The sequence below is a fragment of the Panicum virgatum genome, chromosome 5K (genome assembly GCF_016808335.1).
Source record: "Panicum virgatum strain AP13 chromosome 5K, P.virgatum_v5, whole genome shotgun sequence".
Lineage (NCBI taxonomy): Eukaryota > Viridiplantae > Streptophyta > Magnoliopsida > Poales > Poaceae > Panicum > Panicum virgatum.
The window spans coordinates 801,329-829,276 of NC_053140.1; the positions used below are offsets into that span (position 1 = coordinate 801,329).

General features: G+C 47.6%; 1 protein-coding gene and 1 long non-coding RNA gene across 2 annotated transcripts; both read right to left on the minus strand.

The window, feature by feature from the left end:
* Positions 1–13,530: 13,530 nt before the first annotated feature.
* On the minus strand, positions 13,531–19,809 carry LOC120705488 (tRNase Z TRZ3, mitochondrial). Its single transcript, XM_039989832.1, has 12 exons — positions 19,321–19,809; positions 18,629–18,718; positions 18,313–18,357; positions 18,108–18,162; positions 17,960–18,003; positions 17,459–17,848; positions 16,774–17,039; positions 16,321–16,456; positions 16,189–16,239; positions 15,212–15,660; positions 14,518–15,121; positions 13,531–14,203 (listed from the first exon to the last, which is right to left on the minus strand). Exons 1-12 carry the CDS (start codon positions 19,669–19,671, stop codon positions 13,892–13,894), a joined length of 2,793 nt encoding a protein of 930 aa, XP_039845766.1. The 5' UTR covers positions 19,672–19,809; the 3' UTR covers positions 13,531–13,891.
* A 3,727-nt stretch (positions 19,810–23,536) lies between these two features.
* LOC120705490 lies at positions 23,537–23,931 on the minus strand. Its single transcript, XR_005687984.1, has 3 exons — positions 23,841–23,931; positions 23,670–23,777; positions 23,537–23,595 (listed from the first exon to the last, which is right to left on the minus strand). It is a non-coding gene; the product is annotated as an uncharacterized LOC120705490 (long non-coding RNA).
* Between the last annotated feature and the right edge of the window lie 4,017 nt (positions 23,932–27,948).

Sequence of the window (27,948 nt, forward strand, 5' to 3'; positions counted from 1 at the left end):
TATTTGCTTGCCAATAAATAAAATCTCTAGTTGGATTTGCTTACCCAGTTTTATCTTCTTTTAATCGCTTTGCGTTGCATCATGAGCACTTGTATCATTGCATGCACCGTTTTGACTTTTGCATGGCATCTTTTTGATACGTTTAGATGCCACAAACGAAGCCGTCTACGAGTTGGTCGTTGAGCCGATCCAGGAGCCGCAAGCAGGAGAATAGCAGGAGGACGTCGTTGAGCACGCTCCCGAAGAAGTCGCTAACCCTGCTGACCTGCAAGGCAAGCTCCGGAGCATAACCCATAAATTCAGTACATTAATGTTTATTTAAGTATTTGTGCATTACGTTCTAGGAGTTGTATGGAAACCTAGTATGCATGCTCTCCCTAGGTACCTGAGGGCCTGTACTAGTATGCAGGTGTCGATAGAAATGCTCTGCTAAGTAGGATCTTGATACTTATGGCAATGTGGTTTGAGAATGAATCAATGAGGAAAGAGAAATGAAGACCGGGTGGAGATGAATTTGGTTCTGGATATGAAATGAATGGAAAGTAGCCTCCGCCTGTGTCATTTGAGGACCGTACCGTTGTTGGCATCATTGATCGAGGATTGAACAGTACTAACCACATGCCAGGAGTAGGACGTAGTCGAAACCGGTAAGCTCATTACTTGATTCACAACTATACTTTGAATCGTGACTTGCTACTCTGGGAGTGGGATGATGGCGGGTGTTGCAGTCGCCCTCGGGTCTACTAGGTGTTTGCCGTGTGGGGCTCCTCACCCAGGTTTTGGCAGGCGTGATTCAGACATCGGGGTGATGATGGAAATAGTTGATGTGTGTGGCCCGACGGGGCTAACATGTGTCGTGTTGGTTAGGTCCACCTTGCAAGGTTAAATCGGATCGATTCGCCGTGACTCGCGGATATAAGAGCCTTGGTCATTGTGTCACATCGTAGTAAAGAAGTGGAATGAGAACGGAAATGGAAATGTTTGGTTTGTATGTTTCGGAAAGATAATTCGATCCACCATGTGTGCTCTAGATGCTATAGCGAACCTAGTTGGTACTCGAATACTAAATTTGAGCTAAAATATTAAAAGTAAGGATTTACTACTAGTAGCTTTTCAGAAATACTAACTCCAGAGCCAAAAAACTTTGCATGTCTAGATATTGGGCTAAGTATACCCATAGTCGAGTAAGCCTTGCTGAGTATTAGTATACTCAGGGTTGTTGTTGTAACCCTCATGAGCAGGTTGTGTCCCCGCTGACTTCGAGGAGGTCTGTGCGTCCTAGATTGGACAACCGCTTCCTCCTGGGTGGACCATCGAGTGGGCCCTGTTTTCCCCGTGAAGTTCGGGTAGGTTGGCATCACATCGGTGGGCAGGATGTGGAGCTCAACGTGTATCGTCATTCGTAGTTACCGTATTGTATTGCGAACTCTGTTTTAAAATTTTCGCTGCGTTGAACTCTGTCGTTTGTATTCAAAACCTTTATGTAAAACCCTTATTGTAAATTAATTTGAGAATCTCTGTATGCTTGTATCACCTGTGCTCATCTTCGTACGAGTCTTCTAGTGCAATTGTGATCCTGGAGTACAGTAGTTTAATCGGGAATTACCCGACGGACTGCCGGATTACTCCGTTTTAAGTGCGTGGAAACTTGATTATTCATTAAGATGATAGTTAGCGCACTTAAACCGATTTAATTTGGATGGATCAGCTACATTTATCAACTTTGCGAGTGAAGAGAGTAGGATCAGTTTTGCCTATCTCAAAACCTTTCCTCAAGAAAAAATCCTTAAGGCATTTATACCATGCTCTAGGGGCTTGCTTGAGCCCATAGAGCGGCTTATGGAGCTTGTAGACGTGGTTTGGGAACTTGGGATCTTCAAAACCCGGCGATTGCTCAACATATACCAATTCAGAGATTGGTCCATTAAGAAAAGCACTCTTCACGTCCATTTGATATAGCTTGAAATCATGGTGAGTAGCATAGGCAAGCAAAATACGAATTAATTCAAGCCTAGCTATGGGTGCATAAGTCTAACCAAAATCCAAACCTTCGATTTGTGTGTAGCCTTAAGCAACCAACCTAGCTTTGTTTCTTGTCACCACGCTATGTTCATCTTGTTTGTTTCGAAAGACCCATTTCGTACCTATAACATTTTGTTTGGGTCTTTCCACCAAGGACCAGACTTCATTTCGAGTGAAGTTGTTCAATTCTTCTTGCATCGCCATCACCCAATCCGGATCATCCAATGTTTCATCTACCTTAAGAGGTTCCAAGGAAGAAACAAACGAGTAATGTTCACAAAAGATAGCCAAACGAGATCGAGTGGTTACCCCTTTACTTATGCTTCCAAGGATATTATCCACGGGATGATCCTTTTGAATTATGTGATGAACTCTTGGATGTGGAATGGAAGATTGACGTTGGATTCGTTCAGCTTCTATATCATCTTGAGATTGATCTTGATGTTGAGTTGTCATTTCAGCTTGAGTTGCCCGGATACTCCGGCTTGGAGTCTGGATACTCCGGTCATGATGTCCGGAGTCTCCAGCTTCATATCCGGAGTTTCCAGGTTGTGCAGCGGATGTGGATGTAGATGGCCCTTGAAATATCAACTCATCATCATCATCTTCATTTTCCATTTGTTCTTGAGACTTTATTTCACCAATTGTCAACTTCTTGATAGCTTGACTTGACGGTTCTTCATTCCTACAACATTACCAACTTGCTCTCCTTGAGAGCCATTAGATTCATCAAATGTCACGTCACACGCTATTTCAACACAACCGGAGGTTTAGTTGAAAACACGATAGCCATGAGCATTTGAGGCATAACCAAGAAGAAATCCTTCATCAACTTTAGGTGCAAACTTAGAGTTCTTGGGCTTCTTGTTTAGAATGAAGCACTTACTTCCAAAAACTCTAAAGTAAGACACATTAGGCTTTTTACCGAGTAGAAGTTCGTATGCCATCTTGTTCAAGATCTTGTGAAGATATAAGCGGTTGATAGCATGACATGTCGTGTTGATTACTTCCGCCCAAAATTGACCCGAGATCTTGTACTCATCAAGCATTGTTCTTGCGGCTTCAATGAGAGTTCTATTCTTTCCCTCAACAATTCTATTTTGTTGAGGAGTATATGGAACCGAGAACTCATGACCAATTCCTTCTTCATCAAGATATTCTTCTATGTTGGTGTTCTTGAATTCGGTACCATTGTCACTTCTCACTTTCTTGATCTTGGTCTCAAATTCATTTTGAGCTCTTTTTGCAAACTTCTTGATAGTTTCTTGCACTTCACTTTTGTCATGCAAAAAGAATACCCAAGTGAAACGAGAATAATCATCAACAATGACAAGACCATATCTGTTACCACCAATGCTAATATATGCCACCGGACCAAAAAAATCCATATGTAGAAGTTCAAATGGCTTGACGGTGGTGACGATGCTCTTTTATAGATGTGGAACACCAACTTGCTTTCCGGCTTGGCATGCACTACAAACACGATCTTTCTCAAAAGAAATATTTGTTAGTCCTAGGATGTGATCCCCCCTTTAGAAGCTTGTTGAGATTTCTCATCCCAACGTGAGCTAGTCGGCGATGTCATAACCAACCCAAGCTAGACTTTGCTATCAAGCAAGCGTCAAGTTGAGCCCTCTCTTGAGAAAAAATCCACAAGATAGAGCTTTCCCTTGAGCACCCCCTTGAAAGCAACGGAGTCATCGCTTCTTCTAATGACGGTCACACCCTCGTTAGTGAACAAACAATTGAAGCCCGTATCACAAAGTTGTGAGATGGACAACAAATTGTAACCAAGTGGCTCAACTAAAAGAACTTTTGAGAGAGTGAACTTTGAGTTTAGATTAATCTTACCGGTACCAAGCACTTTTCCCTTTTCATTTCCCGCAAAGGTAATGAAATGATCTCCACTTGATGCAGTTATTGTTTCGAACATACTCCATTCTCCGGTCATATGATTTGTACATTCACTATCAATTACCCATGTTGAGCCACCAGAGGAGTATCCCTACAAAACAAAGTTACTCTTTTCTTTTAGATACCCAACAATACTTGGGTCCTCTAATGTTAGTCACAAGAACTTTGGGCACCCATACATGGCTTTTCACTTTTGTGTTCTATGCACGGTGTCCTACAAACTTGGCAACCACTTTACCATGGTGGTTCCTTGTCAATACATAATCGGCATAAAAGGATACATGAGATGATTCTTGTGCCTTGATCTTGGTTGGGTTTGAGGTCTTGAACTTATCTTCTTTGAATGAGGATGCAACAATCTTAGCACCCTCAACACATGTTGTGCCTCTCTTGATAAATTTGACATGACCACTTTCTTGAATCACAACATTTGTCTTGTGGATGGGAGTGGTCATATTCACTAGACCTCCTTGAGCACCCAAGGCGGTCTTGTTCTTGTTCTTGATAAATGGAATGGCATGTAGAGTGCCTTGCCCATTCCTACCAAGTCCCTTACCTTTTTCAAACCCAAATTTGCTCATGTATTTTGACCCAAATCCCTTGGTATGCTTCTCAAACTCACCTACTCTTATTGAGGGATTTTTCTTTGGGATTTGCATATGAGATGGAGCTTCTTCTTGCAACAATTGAGTGAGTCTAGTGGTTTCTTTCTTCATTGCATTCATCTCAACATGGTTAGTAGCACAAGTTTGAATATCAATATTATAGCACCGTGCACAACCATTACTTGTTGAAGGACTAGATGAATTAGATATCTCTCTAGTCTTAGAAGTACTTTCCCAAAGAGTATTAAATTGAACTTCAAGTGCCGTGTGATTAGCTTGCAAGCTTGTCATGCTTTCTTGAAGTTTCTCATTATCCTTCCTTAAGAAAGTGTTAGTGTCATTGACAAAAGAAAATTTCCTAGTCAAGTTATCCACTTTTTCTTTTTCACTAGAGAGTGACTCTTTCAACTCAAGGAGAGTGCCATCCTTGACTTTGATTGAGTTCACAAGCATCTTGTTTTCCTCCCTTTCCTTGGTGAGGTCCTTTTCAAGAGCCTTGAATTTTTCTCTCTCAAGTCTAAGCAACTCTTCTTGTGTTTCAAGAGTCTCATCCGCTTCATCTAGTTTCATTATTAATTCCATCATTTTAGTTGCGGCTCCTTTTCCATATTTCTTGACTAACTTGGTAGCTACTAATTCATTATCTATTTCATCGTCCGATGAGTTTGGAGATGTTACCTTGGAATTTTTAGCCATGAAGCACATGATAGGGTCTTCATCCTCATCGTCGGTGAGATCTTCAAATAAGCTTGTAGGATGTGGAGATGATGCCTTGAATGCCATTGTTGCAACATCCTCCTTCTCGGACTCACTTTGTTGTTGTGAATCCCATTCTTGACCTAGATGAGTTTCTCTGGCTTGCTTCTTACATCTTTATCTATCTCTCTTGGAGGTATTTTCTTTGGTGTCTTTGTTCTTCTTCTTCTGTTCCGGGCAACCCGCAATGAAATGCCCAACTTTGTTACACCCAAAGTACGATCTATTAGATATTCTTCTTGGCTCATACTTCTTGTTTTTGCCAAAGTTTCTAAAGTTGCTTTTCTTCAATACTCTTGTGAAGTTCTTGATAAAGAAGGCCATTTGCTCATCATCAAGCTCATCATCATCACCACTACTAGTGCCTTCATTTTTTGAGGATTGGTTTGCCTTTTCTTTGCCTTTTGACTTAGCTTGAAGTGCCAACTCATTGTTCTTGGCCGCTTGTTCTTGAAGCTCAGCTAGATCTTGGTTAATCTTGACTCTCTTCAATTGATAATGGTGAGCCTCAATTCTTCCAAGGACATTCTCGGCGGTGAAGTGTTTGGATCCTCTTTCGGCTCTAATCAAACTAGGTAGAGTAACATTTCTAGCCATATACACGGTTAAGAGCTTGTCCACGATCTCACGGTCACCCCACTTGTCACCACCAAGTGATTTGATTTGATTTATAATCTTCTTCATGCGGTTGTACATTTCTTTGACACTTTCATCTTTCTTCATAGAGAATAGGCTTAATTCATCTTCCAATGTCTTGATTCTTGATTCACGGACTTTCCTTGATCCTTGATGATTTACTTGGAGAGTGTCCCAAGCATCTTTAGCTATTGGTGCATCCTCTATCTTGTCAAACTCTTTGGGACTCACGGATGTGTGTAGGATGTTCAAGGCTTGAAAGTTTCTTTGTAGTACATATGCTTGAACCGGTGTTGGAGTTTCATCTTCATCCGGAATTTCACACCCAACTTCCACAACTTTTCAAAGATTCTTGTGAATTGCATTCATGTAACCGAACATTTTTGTCTTCCATTGATTATATCCGGTGCCATCAAAGAAAGGTGGCTTGCCCATGTGAATTGATGCATTATGATCACTAGGTAGAGAAAAATTGTAGTCATGAGCAACTCTTCGATAATCACCTTTTCCTTTAGATCTTGAAGAGCTTCCTTTGTTAGAGGAGCGTGAGGCTCTTCTTTTGGAGTCGGTGTCGGAGTCATCACTTGAATCAATGATAATCCGAGAGCTAGACTTTTTCTTCTTTTGCTCCTTCTTCTTCCAAGCCTTCCACTTCTCATAAGACATCTCATCATCGGATGTCTCTACTTCACTCTCTTCTCCACCATTCTTGTTCTTTTCTTTCTTATCCTTGTTGGATGGCCATGTATTCTTGTCATTCCCTTTTTCATCACCCGAATCTCTTTTTCCGCCTTCATCAACCGGATTCTTGGGTTCCTTCTCATCACTTGGCATCTTGACCTCTCCGGACGGTTAAGCCCTTTGAATGGAGGGCCAAGCTCTGATACCAATTGAAAGGACCTTAAGATGTCTAGAGGGGGGATGAATAAACAATCTGCAGCTCAAAAACACTTAAAAACCTGTCAGATGCAGACTCAGCCCGGATACTCCGGGTTTTGTGTCCGGAGTATCCGGAGCTATATCCAGAGTCTCCGGGTATGAAACAACGTGAAAGAAAACTACAGGAATCAGTGTATGAAAAGTAGATCGAGCTATAGAATGAGTACCAGGGATTCCTTAAAGTTGATATCCAACAAACAAAACTCACTAGAAACTAGTATATGAGTAGATCGAGCTCAAACCCTAGAAAAGAAGTCACACAAGCAAATAGCGAGAAAGCAAGTAATATAACAAGAAAGAGGCAGCGATTTGTTTCTCGAAGTTCACACCCGAAGGTACGTCTCTGTTGAGGAAGGATTCAAGAGACGGTGCTCAAGAACCCCTTTGTTCCTCTCCCAAGGGCGAAATCACCTCTCAAGCCCAAGGTCACTTACTATTGATTTCTCGGCAAGGAATGGAGCTTACAAACTTCTTGTGCAGCTCACAATCATGGTTGAGCAGTCACAAGCACGCCTAGCCATCAAGGAGCATGAGGCTCCAAGAGTAACAAACTTGAATCCGCGGGCTTGACCAAAACCAAGTGCTCAAGAGGTGGGAATGGAGCTCACTAGCACGAATCCTTGCTCTTGCTTTCTTCTCACTCAAATCCCTCAATGGAATCACTCAAGAATGGAGAGAGGGGAGTGAGAGAGCTCTTTTTGGCTTTGGAATGAGTTCAGCTCGTCAAATGTGCAAGAGAGGGTGCTGAAGGGGTATAGAGGGGGTATTTATACTCCTCAGCCAGAAAATAGCCGTTGGGCGAAAGGTTACCCGAAGACTCCGGGTATAAGCCCGGAGACTCCGGGCAAACCAAAATTTCAGCCCGGCAACAGTCACCCGGACACTCCGGGCAAAGGGGTCCGGAGTATCCGGCCCTATATGCGGAGTATCCGGGTTAGGCAGGGAAAAACTTCGGTTTTTGCTCTTTTGAGTTGTTTTGTGGCTCACAATTGTTCGTCTAGATTCTCTTGAGCACTAGTTTAAAATAAAAAACCCTTGAACCAAGTCCCTCTTGATAGTACGACGTTCCTATACTCAAATTTCAAATATAAAATCTAATTTCTTGAGTATGCTTAAACATCGCCTTTTCATTTCCTTTTTGAGGGGTTGTACATCGTCACTTGGTTCACCTGTACAAATTCATCACCTACACACATGCTCAATTACACGATTAAATGCACATGTGTTTTATCATTATTCACCAAAACCCACTTTGGGGCCTAGATCAATTTCAGTACCCTGGCTTCGGACCTTGTCTGGCTCGCCTCATACCACATGACTGGCGTGGCTCAGACCTAGTACTACGCCCTCGAGCAGGACGAGGGCATGCCATCCTGGGAGCGCCTCAAGGAGCTCGTCGCCCAGTGCTTTGGGCCAGCCATCCGTGCCAATCATCTCTCGGAGTTGGCACGGCTCCACTGGCAGTGTCGTCCAGGATGACCAAGAGTGCTTCAATGCCATGGTGTGCCACACGCCGGAGCTGTCGCCACAACAGAAGGAGGACCTCTTCGTGCGTGGCCTGCCCGACCACATCCGCGCCGACGTCGAGCTCCGCGCCCCCCCAGTCACTCCAGGACGCCATGCACTTGGCACGAGCATTTGAGTGTCGCGCGGCGGCCACTACGACCGCGCCGCCGCAGTGCTCAGGGCGCCATCCCCAGCGCCTCCCCCTGCCACCGCCCCGACGGCGCCTCGCCCGGCCGCACCAGCCCCGGCGCTGCCGGCCCCGGCCGCCCCAGCGCCGGCCCTCCCAGCGCCGCTGACCCGGATGTTTCGCCGCCTGACGCCGACCGAGATGGCGAAACGTCGCCGCCAGGGCCTCTGCTACAACTGTGACGAGCCATACGTCCGCGGGCACCATTGCCAGCACCTCTTCTTCTTGGAGGTCAGCGACTACACGTCCGACGGCGAGGACGACGCAGCAGCAGGCGACGCTGATGCCCTGCCAGCAGAGGAGACCGCCCCGGGGGTCTCCTTGCATGCCATCGCCGGCATCCGCCTGAGGACACGATGCTGGTGCCTATCTACATCCACGGTCACCACCTCATGGCCCTCCTTGACAGCGGCTCGATGCACAACTTCATCCACGTAGACCTGATGCGTCGCCTGGGCCTGGTGACATTGACGACCAGGACGCACGTGACGGTGGCCAATGGCGACCGCGTGCCTTGCGGGGTGGTGGCCCGCAACGTCGCCTTGCACATTGGCAAGGAGGAGTTCACCATCAGCTGCCTCGGCATTGACCTGGGTGGCTTTGACGTCATCCTCGGCGTCGACTACCTGCAGACCTTGGGCCCCATCCTGTGGGACTTTTAGGACCTCTACATGGCGTTCACATGGCACGGGCGCTGTGTCTTCTGGCGGGGGATTGGCTCCCCCCGCGATGACATCTTCGAGCCGAGCCTGCGGGCCTTGGCTGCCGACCCCGAGCGCCCCCTCCTCGACGTCCTCCTCCAGCAGTACGACGACGTCTTTGCCGAGCCCCCGTCCCGCCCCTACGACCACAGGATCCACCTCCTGCCGGGCATGGCGCCGGTGGTGGTCCGCCCGTACCGCTACCCCCAGCTGCAGAAGGACGAGCCCGAGCGCCAGTGTGCCATGATGCTCTCTCAGGGTATCATTCGACCCAGCACCTCCCCGTTCTCGGCGCCTGTACTGCTGGTCAAGAAGGGGGACGGCACTTGTCGCTTCTGCACCGACTACCGCGCGCTAAACGACAAGACCTCCAAGGACAAGTTCCCGATCCCGGTGGTTGACGAGCTCCTCGACAAGTTGCATGGCGCCAAGTTCTTCACCAAGCTGGACTTGCGCTCCGGCTATCACCAGGTGCGCATGCACTTGGCCGACGTGGAGAAGACGGCGTTCCGCACACACCACGGCCACTTCGAGTTCCTCGTCATGCCGTTTGGACTCTCCAACTCACTAGCTACGTTCCAGGCGCTCATGAACGACGTCCTGTAGTCGTTTCTTCGGCGGTTCGTGCTTGTATTCTTTGATGATATCCTGATCTATAGCTATTCGTGGTCCGAGCACCTACAGCACGTTCGCTTCGTCTTTGACGCGCTCCGCGCTCACAACCTCCACCTCAAGCGCTCCAAGTGCTCCTTCGGCTCCAGCTCGGTCACCTACCTTGGCCACATCATCTCGGCCGGGGGCGTCACCATGGACAACGCCAAGGTGGAGGCTGTGGCATCCTGGCCTGAGCCCCGCTCGGCCCGGGGCGTCCGCGGCTTCCTGGAACTTGCCGGGTACTACCGGAAGTTCATCCGGGACTTCTGGGCCATCGCCGCCCCCCTGACTCGCCTCCAGCGCCAGGAGGCCTTCGCCTGGACCGCGGAAGCAGCGGAGGCTTTCGCGGCGCTGAAGCAGGCGCTCTCCACCGGCCCGATTCTGCAGATGCCGGACTTCGAGCGGCAGTTCGTGGTCGACTGCAACGCCTCCGGCACCGGGTTCGGCGCCGTACTCCACCAGGGATCCGGACCCCTGGCCTTCTTCAACAGGCCGTTCGCCGCCCGCCACGTCAAGCTGGTGGCCTACGAGAGGGAGCTCATTGGTCTACTACAGGCTGTGGGGCACTGGCGGCCCTACCTGTGGGGGCGCCGCTTCCTGTCCGCACCGACCAATACAGCCTGAAATACCTCCTCGACCAGCGGCTATCCACAATCCTGCAGCACCAGTGGCTCAGCAAGCTGTTCGGCTTTGACTTCGCCGTGGAGTATCGCCCGGGGCACCTCAACTCTACGGCCGACGCCCTCTCTCGCCGTGACAGTGAGTCCAGCTCTGACGACGCAGCGGCGCTCCACGCCATCTCTGGGCCGTCCTTCGGCCTCATCGACGACATTCGGGCGGCTACCTCCACCGACAGGCCGCCCAGCACCAGGGTGAGGGCCTCACGGCTCCTTGGCGCTGGGACGCCGGGCTCCTCCTCCACGGCAAGCACATCTTCGTGCCTGCCCAGGACGACCTTCGCCAGCGGGTGCTCTCATTGGTCCATTCAGCTTGCCATGAGGGCGTCCAGAAGACCCTACAGCGTCTACGCACCGACTTCTACTTCTCCCACGACAGGCGGCTGGTACAGGAGTTTGTCCGTGCCTGCCCTACATGCCAGCACAACAAGTCGTCAACGCAGCGGCCAGCGGGGCTGCTCCAGCCCCTCGAGGTTCCCTCCCATGTCTGGGCGGACATCTCGATGGACTTCGTCAAGGGTCTGCCCAAGGTCGGCGGGAAGTCGGTCATCCTCCCCGTGGTGGACCGCTTCTCGAAGTATGCGCACTACATCACCCTGTGCCATCCATACACGGCTTCGTCGGTCGCCCGCGCCTTCTTCGACGACATCGTTCGGCTCCACGGCTTCCCGACATCCATCGTCAGCGACCGGGACCCCGTCTTCACAAGCAACATGTGGCGCGACCTGTTCAAGATGGCCGGCGTCCAGCTCCGCTTCAGCATGGCGTTCCATCCTCAGACGGACGGCCAGTCGGAGATCGTCAACAAGGTGCTAGCCATGTACCTGCGGTGCGCCACGGGAGACCGCCCGCGAGCCTGGGTGGACTGGCTCGCGTGGGCAGAGTACTGCTACAACACCTCGTACCACACGGCGCTTCGGGCGACGCTGTTCGAGGTGGTCTACGGGCGGCCCCCGCCGGCGCTTCTACCACACACACCGCCGGCGCGGCCCAGACGGACGCGGCCGACACACTTCTCCGCGACCATGACTCCTTCCTCGCCGACGTACGCGAGCATCTTCTCCAGGCTCGTCAGCACGCCAAGCACTACTACGACGTTCACCACCGCGAGCTGGAGTTTGCGGTGGGTGACAGGGTCTGGTTCCGCCTGCTACACAGGCCGACTCACTCGCTGGAGCATCGTCCCAAGGGGAAGCTCGACCCCTGCTACGCAGGTCCGTTTCAGGTGATTGAGCGCATTGGGCAGGTGGCCTATCGCCTGCAGCTTCCAGAGGGGTCGCGCCTTTACAATGTCTTCCATGTGGGGTTGCTGAAGCCCTTCCATGGCGACCCTCCTGCGTCCGCACCGCCATTGCGGCCCATTGATGATGGCAGGGTGGTCTTGACCCCTGTGCGGGTGCGGCGGGCACGCTTTCAGCATGGCGCCTGGGAGATTCTCATGGAGTGGCAGGGGCTCCCTCCAGATGATGCGACGTGGGAGCCACGGGAGTCCTTCGTCGAGCGCTACCCTAACTTCCAGGTCGAGGACGAGCTGTTTCCCGAGGAGCGGAGAGATGTTATGGGCCTGGCCCAGCCGGCCCAGGCGCCTCAGGCGCAGGCGCCCCAGCCGGCGCCGCTCATCACGTACCGGCGGCGGCGGCCAAGTGGCTAGGAGAGCCACGATTATTTCCTTAGGGTTTATTTACTTTCCTAAAGTGTGAAACAATTTGTATTAAGTATTCTCCCCTAGAGGGAAGGAGAGGAGGCTGGGAATAGAATTCCAGTTGGCCTCACGGGGCCACCCCTAGCTCTCGTGATCTCTCTCTCGCGCGTGCGACTCCCTCACGCATGCCTCCCTCCACGCACGCCGCCGCTCCTAGCACGCAGCCACGGCGCCTACTCGCCGGCCGCTGCGCAAGCCTCCTCCTCCCTCCTCTCATCCATGCGCGCTACACAACCGAGGTAGCATCAACGATCCTAGCAGGTGGCGCCGCGCGCCGGGGCTAGCACCGGTGGCCGCCGCGGTGGGGCCGCGTGCATAGGAGCTCACCGGAGCTCGCGTCGACGGCCGTGTGCCAGAGCTTGCAGGACATCGCGCCGGCGGCCGCGCGCAGGAGCTCGCGTCGGCAGCCACGCGCCGACAACCGCGCGCAGGAGCTCCCCGGGAGGGGCGGCGGCCGGGTGCGCCGCCTGCTCAAGCACAACTTCGTGCACCCTCTGCTTGAACGGCACGGTGAGCGCGTCCAGGCGGCGGCGCCGCCACCTGCAGGCCCAGAAGCGCGTTCGGTGCTTGGCCCGGCCGCCCTTCTCTGCGGACGCGAGCGGGGCCCTCCGCCCTCGACCTCGCAGCGGCCAGCCGCGTTCCCCCCCCCCCCCCCTCTCTCCTCTTTATCTCCGGCCGGAGGCTGCGCGCGGCCGCTGTCCCCTGCTCTGCGGGCGCGAGGAGCCTTGGCCCGGCGCTGCGAGGAGCCGGCGGGGATGGCCTTGGCCAGCGGCCGCAAGTAGCGGGCCGCGGGGAGGAGGGGCTCGGCCAGCCGCTTGGTTGCCGGATTGACGACCACGATTTTTCTTGATTGCGTGGCACGACGTGGTGTCCTCTTTTATTGCAATAATCGTATTTAGAGAAGAGATTCAAAACCTACTTTTGTTCCTCTTCTTGTGTTTAAAAAATGGAAAATAGGCTACCCCTACCAAACACCCATCTGCTTCGAACTGAACCGAACCCATAATTCACTCTGTTTAGCTAGCTACCTGGAGCTCATTTGGTGTGAGAGAAAAACACTGCGGCTGGTGTTAATTTACTGTGAGAGAAAAGTACTACTAACTACCTGGAGCTCATTTGGTGTGAGAGAAAAACACTACAGCTGGTTGTTGCCAGCAGAACAGAGTGGCCAAAGCTTCACCCGTGTCAAAAACAAAACAAAATACAAACCCTCCCCTCTGTAGTGCTCTTCCATCAAAAGAACAGCGAACAGATACAAATTTATCTTATGTGCTCAGGCACGGTCCCAAAAAAATTAGCTGCAAATTTATATTTATTATATCCAATTCACAGCACTTACAAACAATTGCAAAGGAGAAGAAAATGATACAGCTCTAATCTATTCTGCACCAGATGGACGGACGCGCAGTTCCCCGCGAAACAGGAACTTCCTGCAGATGCAGTTTCTGGCTTGGCATTGACAGTGGTCAGCTTTAGTTTATTCCTTCCCGTTCCCGTCTGGCTAGGCGGCCTTCAATTGGATTCTCAGGTCAAAGAAACAATGTTAAAAGCTATAGTACTGCGATCAAAACTAATTTGAATTCTTTTATCTATCAGTACACAGCAGCCTCTTGGATCTCATCAGCTTCCTCAACTACCATCTCGTCCTTGAATAGGACCTTCAGGTGTGGCAGAACCTTGGGCAAGACAGGCAAATCCGCAAGGTTTACACTCATCAGGTCAAAGGCAATGCACGTCTTCTCCATGTCAACCTCATCAATAACTGGGATTTTTGGGTATCGCTGGCTGAAGTGGGTCAAAATGATCCGGTATGCTCCAGCTGATGTGCCTACTTCTATTGCCTCCTTTGTTGTGCTATGGTTCCTCGCGATTGCTTCGTCCTTCATACTGTCCTCAAATGTTGCCTGACGAAATAGAGTATTACAAAGACAGCTAAGAACAGGAAACACCACCATATTTTAATGTCATCTATCATCAACAATAGTTAGAAGAGAATATTGTGCAGCTAGCAATATGATACAATATCTGCAAGATTAGTTTATTATGGTACAATGGTGCGTGTGATCCAGATTAGTTAGAGGATGAAACATATCCAGCAGTGTGGACACAGGAAAGTGAAGAACTGTCATCATATATATTGCACTTTTTTTGGAAGACACCTGCCATTTAATCTTGGAACATAGCAATGCCGCCAGAAAAACTGTGTGCTGAAGCTTACCTCATGTATTAGCACTGTTGCATCTCTGGATGCATCTATAAGAGCTGGACAGGGCCGTGTGTCACCAGAATATACAACCTTCCAGCCTGGAATAACCTTTCCAGCACTGTTCACCTTCTCTGTGGCTCTCAAAACAACGCCAAATGCCTGTGGACAGTGTACTACAGGGACACTGTACAGAATGTCCAAGCCTGATTCCTGCAGAACTTCTTTAAAATTAGCAAGAGCTGTGGTATCCCTTGGACTTGCAGGCTTCCTGTTGTAGTTCTCCATTCTACTTCCAGGGGCAAACATCGTGTTCTCTAGTTGAGGTGTGGCTGATCCAGTAACATTTTCACTGAGAAAAGCCTCGACGCTAGGCTTCAAAGTATTCCTGCAGTCTAGGAATTGCATGTCAAGATCTTCAAGTGTTGAATAAGCACTTAGGAATCTCTCAAGTGGTCTTGGCCCAATCACAAGCAAGGGTTTATGAGGCATCCCTTTTAACAATTTAGACCTTAGAGCAAGAACTCTAGCTAACCCTGTGTGGTGGTCAGCATGAATATGCGAAATCCAAATACACCTCAAATTTTTTACAGCTTCATCGGCACCATTTACACCAAACCTATTACAAAGACAGCATACTCCAGTATGAGTTCATGACTAGAATTAATATATAGGTCTATGCAATGTTAAAATATGTGCAAGTACTAACCTCCTCTTTAGTTGTCCTAAAGTTCCTTCACCACAATCAAGAAGTATACCTCCTTGAGCAAACAAGTTAATATATATAGAACTTACGTTCCGATATTTTGAAGGCTGAGATGAACCTGTACCCAAAAATGTAATCTCCATATCTTCCCTTGATGCATCCTCCACACAACAAGGGATCTTCTGATTGTCCCGTGGATGGTTTGGGCTGCCGTCAACTAGCTTATCTGATTTCTGACCGATCCATGGCTCTTCAACCATCAGCATACAACTGCCTGCTGGTGGTATATTTTTGACAATCGCATTATTTTGCCAGAATTTGAGAACCTGTTCAGGAACTTCCCTAACCTCTGGGATCTCAGACACAAGCTCTTCTACAATATCCTTGTAGGTGAACAAACTTGGAATAGAAGCACTATCCAACCCCAGTTGAGCATATGGACGCAGATGAAACTGCAAGAAAATAAAATGGACACTAATGGTCAGTCATATATTGCAGTTAGTTTCCAAGACACAACAGTGCACTCATATCTATCCCTCCTTCCCTCAGATTTTCATACATTCCTCTTTGATAGAAGAAGAGTCTTTCCGTATCTCATTGCTTTAGTTGTATAACGTTCCATATTATGGAAAAGGTATTAGATGACAAGGATCAAGTTTGAAAATTATTTGGTGTGGAAACGGACGTGAGAAAATAAAAAGTCTGAACTATTACTTTGGTTGGACACAAACTTTATGTAAATAGATTTTCTAAAGATAAATGCTACGATGATTGTAGAAATCCAAAAAAAATTGAGGCTCCAATCAGACCTAGGAATTTGACCTTTCCCAAACTTGTAGTAGGAAAGCTGAATGATATGATGATCAATAAAAAAAAGTATCTGTAAAGCTCCTGTCAGAATGCCAGATTAATATATATGATCACAAAATGAGCGCTGACACGGATATGGTGATACAGCAAGGATGATGGCACAGAATTACCTTGAGCAGATTTTGCGCAGACACAATTCCATAGGCTTCCAACGAAGTACTCTGAAAGATCAACATAATATTTACATCTATAACCAGCAGTAGTTCAACATTAAGAGTATTGTATAGGCTACTGGAACCTACCTTATCATTCTCCATGACATCATTTGCAGGTTTCACAGACCAAAACCCAGAGGATGGGAATAACTGAGGGCATACAAAATTGAGGCGCGACGATATTCTTGCACTACCTTTCAAGATAGGAATTTCCATGTTTTTACTGCATGGATCGAAGAAGGAAAATCAGATACCGGTGGCACAAGACCAATCAGACAAATAATAGTGGAGCAAACTGAACTTAAGCAGTAGCAGCGAACATGTTTTCTCATAATATTATAGCAAATTAAACCCTAAGAAGGAATCACTTCAGATTAATTCATCTATATTCAGTATTTCAATATGTGAAATCTGTTGTTTGCATTGAAACAGAGTAGTTACTTTGGACTAGCAAAGTGTCAATAAAGTTCAAACTGAAGTAAAAAATCTATACTGAGAATGAACTTAAACAAAAAAAAGGCAAATGTAACTGAATTGTACATTTCATGTCCTGCCATGATATGTTGCGTTTCACCAAATCTTTTCATCCAGTTCTGATAGTCAACAGATTTAGTCACGGAGGATGGACCTAAGTGGATTATGCAATTTACTTTCTTGCCACTCTCTCTTTGGTTCGAAGAGTCTTCATAAAAGGAGCTAAGGGGTTGCAGTGAGAAAAGTTCTGGCATATGATATTGTGTAGGGCAATCCACCAGAAGAACAGCTGGTCCAGGAATTGACGGCCCAAGAACATCACTTGGATGAACCTAGAGGTCAATTGACAAACAAAAAGAGCTTTAGACAAAAAAAAAATCAAACCAGATAAATGGTGTGTATGATTGATATTCAAACTTATATTGAAAACTTACATTATCCTTAATGTTTTTATAATGAAGTCTAGGGTAAAGAATCAGATTCTCAAAGGTGCCACTAAGGTTAATATTTCTGATAAGCACACATACTCTGTTAAAATAGCCATGCCACAACTAATGAGTCCATGGACAACTAGTATATGCTTTCACAGATTAGTTAGGCAACATCAAATTTAACAGACTCCAAAAAACGAACAACATTAGGTCAATAAGAGGCAGCAGCAGTCCCCTAGATAGCACAAGCCTCATTCAAAAGAGAATGAGCAACAAAAAGGATAACCAAGTTAACATATACAATTTTATATAGAACTAACCATTTCGTCGAACTGATCAGACTGCACAGAGTTCCCAAGTTGAAGTTCTCGATACTTGGGCCCAGGCCTCAGACCAAGGGCAGCAGCCTTAGCAGGGTCAAACTTTCCCTTAATTTCTGGCAATTCACATGCATAGACTATAGCAGTATCACCTGGCTTCAAGTCAATATCATTCAAGCTACCAGCTCCATTTTGGTACTTTGGTTTGACAAACATTGCTGATATCCTAACTACTTCATCATCAAGAATAATAAAAGAGTCCTTAGGTTGTGAAGAAGATGCATTGCATTCGGCACCAAAGCTATGTGTGTGGAGCATTGCTCTATTTGGTATAAAAGATCTCATTGCCCCAGCTAGAAAGTCAAGGTCAGAAGGGCCCCATATGTTCACCTGTGTTGTCAGTTAACAGGAAAAGGACTACAATTAATCTGCTGAAATACTTTTAATGCTGGATGATTGAGTAGACGCCAAAAACACCCAAGAAAAAAGAAGTGAACACACCGACATGCCCTCATCTCCTATGCCTGCCAGAGTTAGCACCAGGCCTACAATGTTTAATGCAAATAACTATGTCATGAAAATGTAACATCAGTACGTCAAGCAAACCAAATAATCAAGCTATTTAGATAAAAGTGTTTAAAAATAATACCTGGAAGGCCCCCTGCAGTTTCTGAGCACACGCGAGTCAAAAAGATATGGTCAATCTGGGAAGCGGGGGATTGTTTTGTAAGCAAGTTAACATTTTACAATACTACAAATCTACAATACAAAAGATTAGGATATAAGAAATTTAGGAACAAGACAATGAATGCGAGTGTTGTGTTGGTGGAGGGCAGGGCATTCCACTCGCATACCTTTGATAACTTTATCTTGTGTTCAGTACAGAAACGTTGAAGACCCTGTCAGATGGCAAAATTTGAATTTAATCAAAACAAAATGGCAAAATTAAGATGAACTTTCTCCAAATCTTTAAGATGGATCTCATATTCACTTCAGCTCAACATAAGACCATAGTTTTCAAAATTCTTTGTCCAACAGCTCAAAAAAGAGAGAGAAACAAAAAATATCTTTTCAGCTAACTACAATTGTTAGTTGTTTTGTAGGGCATAAGTTATTAGCTTGTACGAAGTACGAACAAATACAAGGGAAGGATACCACAGCAGAACATACCTCTCCCGCATTAAATATAAACCTTTGTTTGTCAAAGAAGAGTAAAATAGAAGGTGAAGTGTCCTGGGTGTCCATCCCTGTACCAAGTATCTGCGCGGAAGGAGGGGCAGGGTGTGAGACCAAAAGAAAACCAATAAAACAACAGTTCCCATTCCCATGGATCAGGTCAAGGGAAGAAATTGTCTTGCACTAGTTGTTTCATGCAACCAATGTAGTGATTTAGAAACAGAACAGCTCCATAAGGCCACACAACCAGCAGCTGGGATTGTTGAATCTACAAATTACAACAGTACTAGTGAGCTTATCCTGGACTTTTATGGTTATTAGTGACCACTCTAAGTGCTTTGATACTTTTTTTCCATGGAATGGGCACCATATATCAACAGATTACAAATTAAAAGTTACACTAACAGATGTCACATACTAACAGCTTATGGTTAGGATTCATGCTATGCTATGCTACTTTTACTCCACTAGTGCGATCCATTTGGGATGGCATCATGATTCATGCTAAAAACTGTTTAGCTAACAGAAGGCAATGCAGCCACTGGAACACCTTCACGGGCACGCATGATCCGACCCCAAATAAACCCCAAATTAGCATCGTTATTAGAATGATGAAATTGAGCTGAATTGGCGCAATGTAAGCAGAGAGATGGCGCTGGGGGGAAGGAAATCAGTCAGTCTCTCACCTGCACGTAGCAGGTGGTGTTGACGGGGTTGAGCTTGCGGGCCTTGAGCTCCATGCTCCCGCGCTTCCCGACGTCCATCCCCTCCGCCCGCTTCCTGTTGAAGGCCACCTCCTTATCCCCTCCGCCGGCCATCTCCTCCCTGGGCGCCTTCCGGAGCGTGCTGCTCCCGCGGCGGGGGTGATGGTGGCGGCCGCGGTAGGCGAGGGCGCGGAGGCTGGCGGCGCACCCCAAGGAGGGGAAGGAGGAGGAGGTGAAGAGGCGGCGCGAGAGGTGGAGGAGGGGGGAGGGGGCTAGGGTTTGGGAGAGGGGGAGGAGGAGGCGGAGGCGGAGAGGGGCGGCCACCTGCGGCATGACTCGCGTGCTCGCAGAGCTGGGCGGTTTTATTTCGTCGGCGGCGGGGTTTTAGGGCGGACCGGCGGAGAGGCAACCGCCCGCCCAAGGGTCAGGGATGGATTAGATTTTTTTTTTTTTGCCCCCAATTTCTTTCCCCCCTCCTTTTTATGATTTTCGAAGTTTAAATTCTTTTTCCCATTGCTGCTCATCATGTCGTAACATTTGAATCTTTAGGGTTATTATTATATTATCCATATAATACATATATATAGTTGTTCCTCCTTATCTTTTATGGTTTGTCGAAGGTTTCTACTACCAACTTTCTCATCCTCTGATCAAATTTGCTCAAACATAATAATTATCGTAATTTATGTTAAGATGATGTTAACACAATTGTGCTATCGACTCTACTTTTATTTTAGTTACACAAACAGCCATCGAAATAAAAAGACACTAAGCCAGTTAGTCTCATGTCTACATGAAAGTATGATATTTTGTCCATCCAAAAATAAATAAAAATGAAAATTTATCACACTATGCAGAACACAAACATTGTTACTACGGTGTTTACAGGCCAATTGTCAGAGATCAAGATACTACTTACAAAAGAGATGGCAAGCTACTTGATGATGGTTCTGCTGCTGGCTACAAGATGTCCACAGATACTGAACCTACCTACTGCTTTTTTTTTTTGAGAAACCAGGATTGCATTTCACATATGAAAGATAAGGTTTACATTGCAACTTTTGCAAAGGCACCCTCGGAAAATAAGAATATTACAATGCAATTCAAGCAAGGGTCTCCCGGTCGTCTTCGTCGCCGGCGCCCAGAGAAGCCTCCTGATGAGTCTCTGCCGCACCAAAGGTTGGAAGAGGAACGCATCCAGGATGCAGCTTGAAGCCGAAGCCCTTCTCGACGAAAAAATGAAGTTTTTGATTGCCTCACCAAGTAGCACATCGAACACATCGACATGCCGTAGAAACATTGAACGCCCGAGCAAAAGAAGGTGACCACCGGCCACCACATCGCCGAGGAACTTGAGTTCTGACGCCACAAGCACCGCCGACCACTCCAAAACACCGAACATCCGAGCAACCGAAAGGGAAAGACCGCCCAAGCAATTGCAAAGAAACCACTCCCCCTATTCCTCAAGAAAGTGGTAAGCTAACCTCCCTGAATCCTCGCCAGACATGGCACCAACAGCAGTGCCATCCCCGGAGAAGGCAAGGGAGGGACAAAAGAACTCACCAGATCCGCGCGAGGACTCTTATTCTCCATGGACCGTCGTAAAAGGAAAGGACAGCAGCTCCACCAACGCAATCCACCGCCCCGCCACCAGGGCGATAGCTCGGGCGCGGCCAAGAGCAGCGACGGTGGCGCCGCATCCACCCCTTCCAATGCTGATCCAGAGGAGCAAAAGGACCGGCAGGCACAAGCCCCACCTGTAAACCAAACCCTACTATATAGCTAATATATACAGGGGAGACCATCCTCCGCCGATTCAACCAGTCACCTCCCTCCTCCGACGCCAACGAGGACGCCGGAGGTGAGGTCACCGGCGAATCGGCGGAGGAACCTCGAAATCGCCTGGGCGTCGCCTGCTCTCTACTGTTGGGAAGAAACGAGAAGAGAGAGACGGGGACGGGACACGAACCTACCTACTGCTTTTTTTTTAGAAAGGGTTGGATTTTATTTATACAGAACTCTTACAACCAAGCCCCCTGACCAGGTACCCCTGAAAGAAAAGGAAATTACACATAAGTTCAGTAAAGGAGCATCCGGTGCCCGTCGCCGTCGCCGATCATCGCTGCCATCGCCTGATTCTCCTCCATCTCCGCAATGAAGAAGATCCAGAATGAAGCTTCCAGCTGATTCCCGAATCAACGAAGAGTTTTCAAATTTTGAGCCATCAGTAGCACATCGTGCTGTTGAAACGATGAACATCCCGGGCAAACCTCAACTTTACCGGGAACAGACGCCAGTCGCATCACCAGCGAGTTCCGGCCAACAAGCAACAATCCCACAAAGGGGATACAAGAACACCGGCCCGCATACAGGAGCTGGTGGAGCTTTAACCTCCAAAGGAAAACTCCTTGGAGGGACACAAATCCGATGAACATTCCACCGGTAAAAGCATCGAGCCTTCTCCAGACAACAGCCAAGTTGAAGGGCACAGATTGAGCATCGCCATTGACACGAGGGCAACAGACGACCCAAGAAGGCACACAGAAGATTCTAGCATCGACGCAAGAGAAGCCAGCGATAAAAAAATCGTCGAAGCCAAACCTCCTGCAGGAGATACTATCGTTGTACACCACTCGCCAACAGAAGAGCACCAGAACCCGCCCCCCAACGACGTAGCCGACGCCAGAAAAGCTCGGAAGAAGAACAAACTTCACTCTGTCGCCGGCACATGAGCTGAAGAAGGATGCGCCGTCACCATGGCCAAAGCCACTCACGGCCCAACCATCCAAAACCAGACCGGAGACGAAGCAGAGGAACAAAAGCTTCACCGCACCGTCGACGCAGCAGGCGCCGCCGCCGGGGAAGAAACTGGACTCACCATGCGGGGAAACCGCCATGGGAGTGATTATTAGAACCTAGAAAGCTAAACTACTCTAGGCCTACACTGTACAGCATCCTACCGGAGATCCGGCTTCCCCACCCCCTCCGGCGCCGACAGGGCAGCCAGAGGGGAAGGGGAAGCGACGAGATCAGAGCAGGAGCCGGAGATCGCCTCGCTGCCGCCGTGATTTACTGTAGCAGGGGAAAGGGAACGGATAAGAACGCCCGAAGAGGCTTCTTCTGAGTTCTCCTTACCTACCTACTGCTAGCTGCCGAATCAAGCAAGCACTCGAGAACCTGAAGCTGTAGGCTTACTGGGCTGACAAAAGACTAGAGTCATCAGGCCCAACTCTCGCTACTACGGCCCAGATCGGCCACCCAAGTGATGCGTTTTTTATTTTAATATTTTTCAAAATTATTTTTTACAGAAATATATTTTCGGTTTCATAATTTACAGATTTATACCCCTATCGCCCGGCTGCGGGGCGGCCGGCCCCCTGCCACCCTTCTGCCGGGTGGTAGGGACCTTAATGTAAATAAAATTTATTTTTAATCGCATTTTGGCCCCTAGGGGGAGGCTCCCGCCTGGCAGCCGGGCGGCAGGTACCCACCGCCCGGTGGCGGGGCGGTAGGCCTACCCGCCACCCGGCAGGGGGGCGGCAGGCCCCTCCCGCAGGTTAAACCTTGACCGGCAGTGCGGCATTAGATGTGGTTTTAAATATTTTGGATAGAAATAAAAACCGTTAGTAAAGTAGATGAATATGAAAAGTATAACTTAGCAATTCATACACATACGCAACTGAGAACGAAATAGGTGATACATGAGAACAAAATAAGTATAACATGACGACATGTCCATAACAAAAATACAGAAATAACTAGATGCACCTCCTAACCACCCCGGCCATGTCGACCTCTTTTACGCTGTGCGTGGACGTGGTCTGTAGGGTAGGTGTATCGGTCTGGAGGCCCTATGTCTCTACCTGGACGTCCGGTGGCCACAGGTGTCTGGAAGGTAGGATCGGCCTGCGGGTTAGGTGTAGAAAATAACCGACTCCAGTCTTCGAAGATCGCCTCAAAGGTATCCTGTGTGGCCCCTATGCAGTAGCAATTAAGATATCTTAATCATCGTCTTATAAATCATATATTTGGGTACATCTTCATCATACGTACCTGTTGGTGGTGGATACGAAGAAGGACCCATATCAGGAAGCTGGTGGTGCGATCCTATAAACCGTTCAAATTATTTAAAATATTCATAGAAATAAGAAGAACATGATAAATTCGGGCTATGGATTAGGTATTTACCTTGCGTTCCTTCTGCTGTCGCCATAGGGTAATACGAAGAAGATCCCGCATCATATAACTGTTGTGATCCTATATGTAAATGCAAAAGGAATTAGACTTCATACCAAAATTAATTGAAATTAAGATATGGACTATATGTTTACCGAAAGGTCGTGGTGGTGCCTGTGTTGGTTGAAATGACATCCCTGCAGCTGGTGCCATGGTACTAAACTGGGTCTCTCCGTGAGGTTGATAAGGTGGGTGTCCATCACCTGTATGGACTGAGAATTAATTATTGTTATCAAAGTAGAAAGTCAGTAAGTATCCTCACATACCTGGATAATGCTGCTGAGACCAATAAGCTGCTGGGGAAGGCTGCTGCTATGTGGGACCACAAGGAAACGAGGTCGAGGCTTGAGACGAACCGTAGGAGTCCTCGTGCGATGTCCGGCTACCAAAGGCTTCAAGCATGGAATGGGCTCTTTGTGAAACTCGGGTCCATGCCGACTCTTGCTCATTCCTATCCATCATAGATCCCGCTCGAATCCTCATCAAATTCGCCTTGGCATCTACGTCCATCAACCTGCACATTTCAAACTGCAAGTAAGAAAAAGAAAGACATTAACACTCTAATCCAAAGTATTTGAAAAACGATGATAACTTTGACTCACCGCCCCAGCTAATGCCTCATCCCTATATCGTGCATAGCCATCATGTGGGATCGCAACATGCGGCTATGGATGCATGTCAGCATATAGCAAGCGACAATGAGTCTTAGGCTCGTACCAGCTCAGGTACGCCTGTACGAAGCCTCCGTGTGTGCAGGGATCGAAAGCGCCACGTTCTCCTCTGCCTGGCCCCAGCCATCGACCCAAGGCTGCACCCTTGTCACCCACATGTTCGAGAATGGTTGACCAGTCCTCGACAAACTAAATATTAAAAACAATTTAGTCAAATATGATTAGTTAACTGTACAATGCATAGTCACTGAAATGACATATGAATCGTTACCTGTGGTCATGGCGTTGGACCCGATCCAATGCTGACGGCACAGGATACAACTGCCTTTGACCGAACTGTCTCCTGACTCTGTCCGGGCAGTAAGCCTCAATGTAAACGTCGTACACCAATGCTGTAGTTGTCATCCAAAAGGCCTGATCCTGAAAGCAAACCGAAGATATCCCGAACGGTGCACGAGTGGTTATAGCCAACTCGTAGTAGGGCCCCCACACAATGTCTTCGGGTGTCAACCGATCAAACTCAGCCACAAAGTCAGGATAGACCCGACGAGACTGTACGTGGGCCCAACGCTTCTGCACAAAATTAATAATAATATATACCAATAAGAAATACAAAGAGGGTCAAACAAAGCAACAGAATTGCCAACAGAATAGTAGGAGTAGTAGTCATTTCCTTGGTGTCACCGTACATATCCGGCTCATACGGTGAGTGGTCAATAATCGGACGACCAATTGCTATCCTCTCGTACGACCAAAGCTGTAGCAGAATCGGACATCCTGTAAAAATTGCATTGTGCTTATTCTGCACCGATGCCTTGTAGAGGCCACGGTACGTGGCTGCAAGTACCGCTGAACCCCAACTGTATTGAGGCATTTCCTCCACAGCTGCCTCTGCGGTCTCCTGTGCGTAAGGCACAAGCACCCTATCCACATAGGCCTCGTGTGAGTTGTTGAACATTATATATCCAAACAACCACAACAGGTATGCCTCAAGGGATCGAGTGACGCTATCCTCATCAGCATCATGTGCCAAATTGTCGTACTGCATAGAAAAGATGAACATTTATGAGTACGAGATCAATTATAAAATAAAACCATAACTGCACTAGTCAAAAGCATAACTCTAACATTAATCATAACAAAACGAGGTATGTACCTGGAACTGCAGGATCCATGACTTGGCAGGCCTTGTTGCTTTTGGGTGCTCCTCTACATCAATCGCGATGTCAATATTTGCAAAACGCTCTTCTAGATCGTCCAACCACATAGACGGGGACAACGCGAGGCCCTACGGCATCCCTACTAATAGGAAGACCCAGTAGCATCGCAACGTCCTGTAGGGTCGGTGCCATCTCCCCACAAGGGAGGTGGAAGGTGTGTGTCTCAGGCCTCCATCTATCAACCAGAGCCGTCAGTAGGGACCTGTCCAGCTTTGCCAAACCACTCTCAGCAAGACGGCCTATAGTAAGAAGACCAGCCTCACTCAACCTGAAAAGTAGAACGATCAAAGGTAAGTACATTATGTAGGAAACGTATACGAAACAAACGTATTCTCAGAAACATAATCTGACGACATATCACCTGGGCACCCATCGTGGGTCAACAGGAATCCACTCCGCTGGTGGACGTGGGCGCAGCACGTTAAGTTTCACGCGCTGAACCACTGCAAGGAAGGACCGGTGCGATGAGTCTATGACTCGGTCAAGTGGAGCTGGCGTATCTTCGGCCATACCTAACACAAAAAATATAATTTTTCTGCATTTTCTATAATTTATCTAAAATTTTCATAAACTTTTTCTAGCATTTTCTACAATTTTTGTACAATAAAATTTTATAAATAAATTTTTCTAACATTTTCTACAATTTTCTGCATTTTTTACAATTTATCTGAATTTTTTATATACTTTTCTATCATTTTCTACAATTTTTGAGCATTTTTCAAAAAAATTTCTTGCATTAAACAACTAATCCATACCACAAAAATGGTTGGTAAACCTAAATGGTTTTTTCTAAAAACTAATCCTAATTCTACCTAAATTATAATAAAAACAGTACCTAAATCGCTAAAATATCATTACTGCTGCATACACTAATTATAGAATTAAACATACAAAAAATTAGAATGGGAAAGTTGAGAAATATTTATTACCTGCGGTTCGGATCCAAAATCCGGCAGGGCTTCTCCGCTGCAACTCCCTCCCTCACCCCTCCTCCCTCCCTCCCCCTCTCTGGATGTCGTGGGAAGCAAATGAGAGGGGAGGGGGAATCTCAGCCTTTTATATAGGGAAGCCTGCCGCCCCCTTGCCGGGCGGCTGCCTGGCCTACCGCCCCGCCACCGGGCGGCGGGTACCTGCCGGGCGGCAGCCTCCCCCCAGGGGCCAAAATACGATTAAAAATAAATTTTATTTATATTAAGGTCCCTACCGCCCGGCAGGAGGGCGGCAGGGGGCCGGCCGCACCGCAGCCGGGCGGTAGGGGTATAAATCTGTAAATTATGAAATCGAAAATATATTTCTGTAAAAAACGATTTTGAAAAATAAAAAAATAAAAAAACGCCCCAAGTGATGGTGATGCTGACCCAGGAGGCGTGCGTGATGTTCAAGAGGAGGGAGAAGCACGAGGAGAAGGGAAGGGAAAGAAGAAGGAAGAACCGCCGCCGGCGGCGGTGGCGAATCCCGCTTGTATTTGCAGTGATCACAATATCGCTGGTTCGTGACACCAGTTCGGCTAGACATTGATCTGGTTGGTGCAGGTTGCACGCTTTACCAATTAGCAATCAGCATCTTCGTTTCACGGTCATATCAGGAACCTTGAAAAGAAAATGATTCCTCTGCTCGATCTGAAAGAAACAAGTGACATCAAACGGTTTGGCGGTACTACTATACTGAAGAGATCACTACATACAAGTGCAACTACTGATACCTGCTGGCACCTGGGCCATGGTTGATGGTTGAGCTAGCTGCAGTGCAGTGCAGCATGTCGGCTGGAACTGGGAGCTACATTATTGCCAAGTGTTTCTTCAAAAACATTATTGCCAAGTCTATCTTCAGGGAACTTTTAATTGCTACTTGTTTAGTTTTGAGTTCAGACTCTCCTAATAAGTGGGTGTGTGGAGCCCTCCATCTCATCGCTGTGGTCCTGTGATATCATCAACAGTTAGGCTAGCTGCTGGGTGGCTTGCGTGGGCTTCCATCTCATCGTGGCTTGGCTTGGCTTGCGTGGGCTTCCATCATGACGTGGCACTGGTATGATTTTCCGATAGGTACAGTAGCATAATTTCAATTGGTGGAGGCTCGATGTTGGATCCGGGCTTCTAATCATACATGATTCGAATCTCTGCAACTGTTATACTCCTGCTCCATTGGTTATCAACCAAAACATAACTTGATTGACCTCAACAAGAAGACTTTTACTGCAAGCGAATCGAAGAACACAAACAAGAAAGAATAAACACGCAATCTGAAATTGCAGATGTGTATGAAGCAAAGATGAATTTGGAATTCTAGCTCTGATCATAAAAGGACTAATCGTCACAGTGGTGTAGAATAAGAATGGGTCCTGATTCACAGCAAAAGGACTCGACGTCACAGTTATAATGAACGATGTCTGTTTCTCGATGGAAAATTAGAGCTGAACAAAACTCAAACCCTAATATGGAGGCGGCTTTTTTTTAATATATGAGGATTGAGGGACGTCCTAGGGT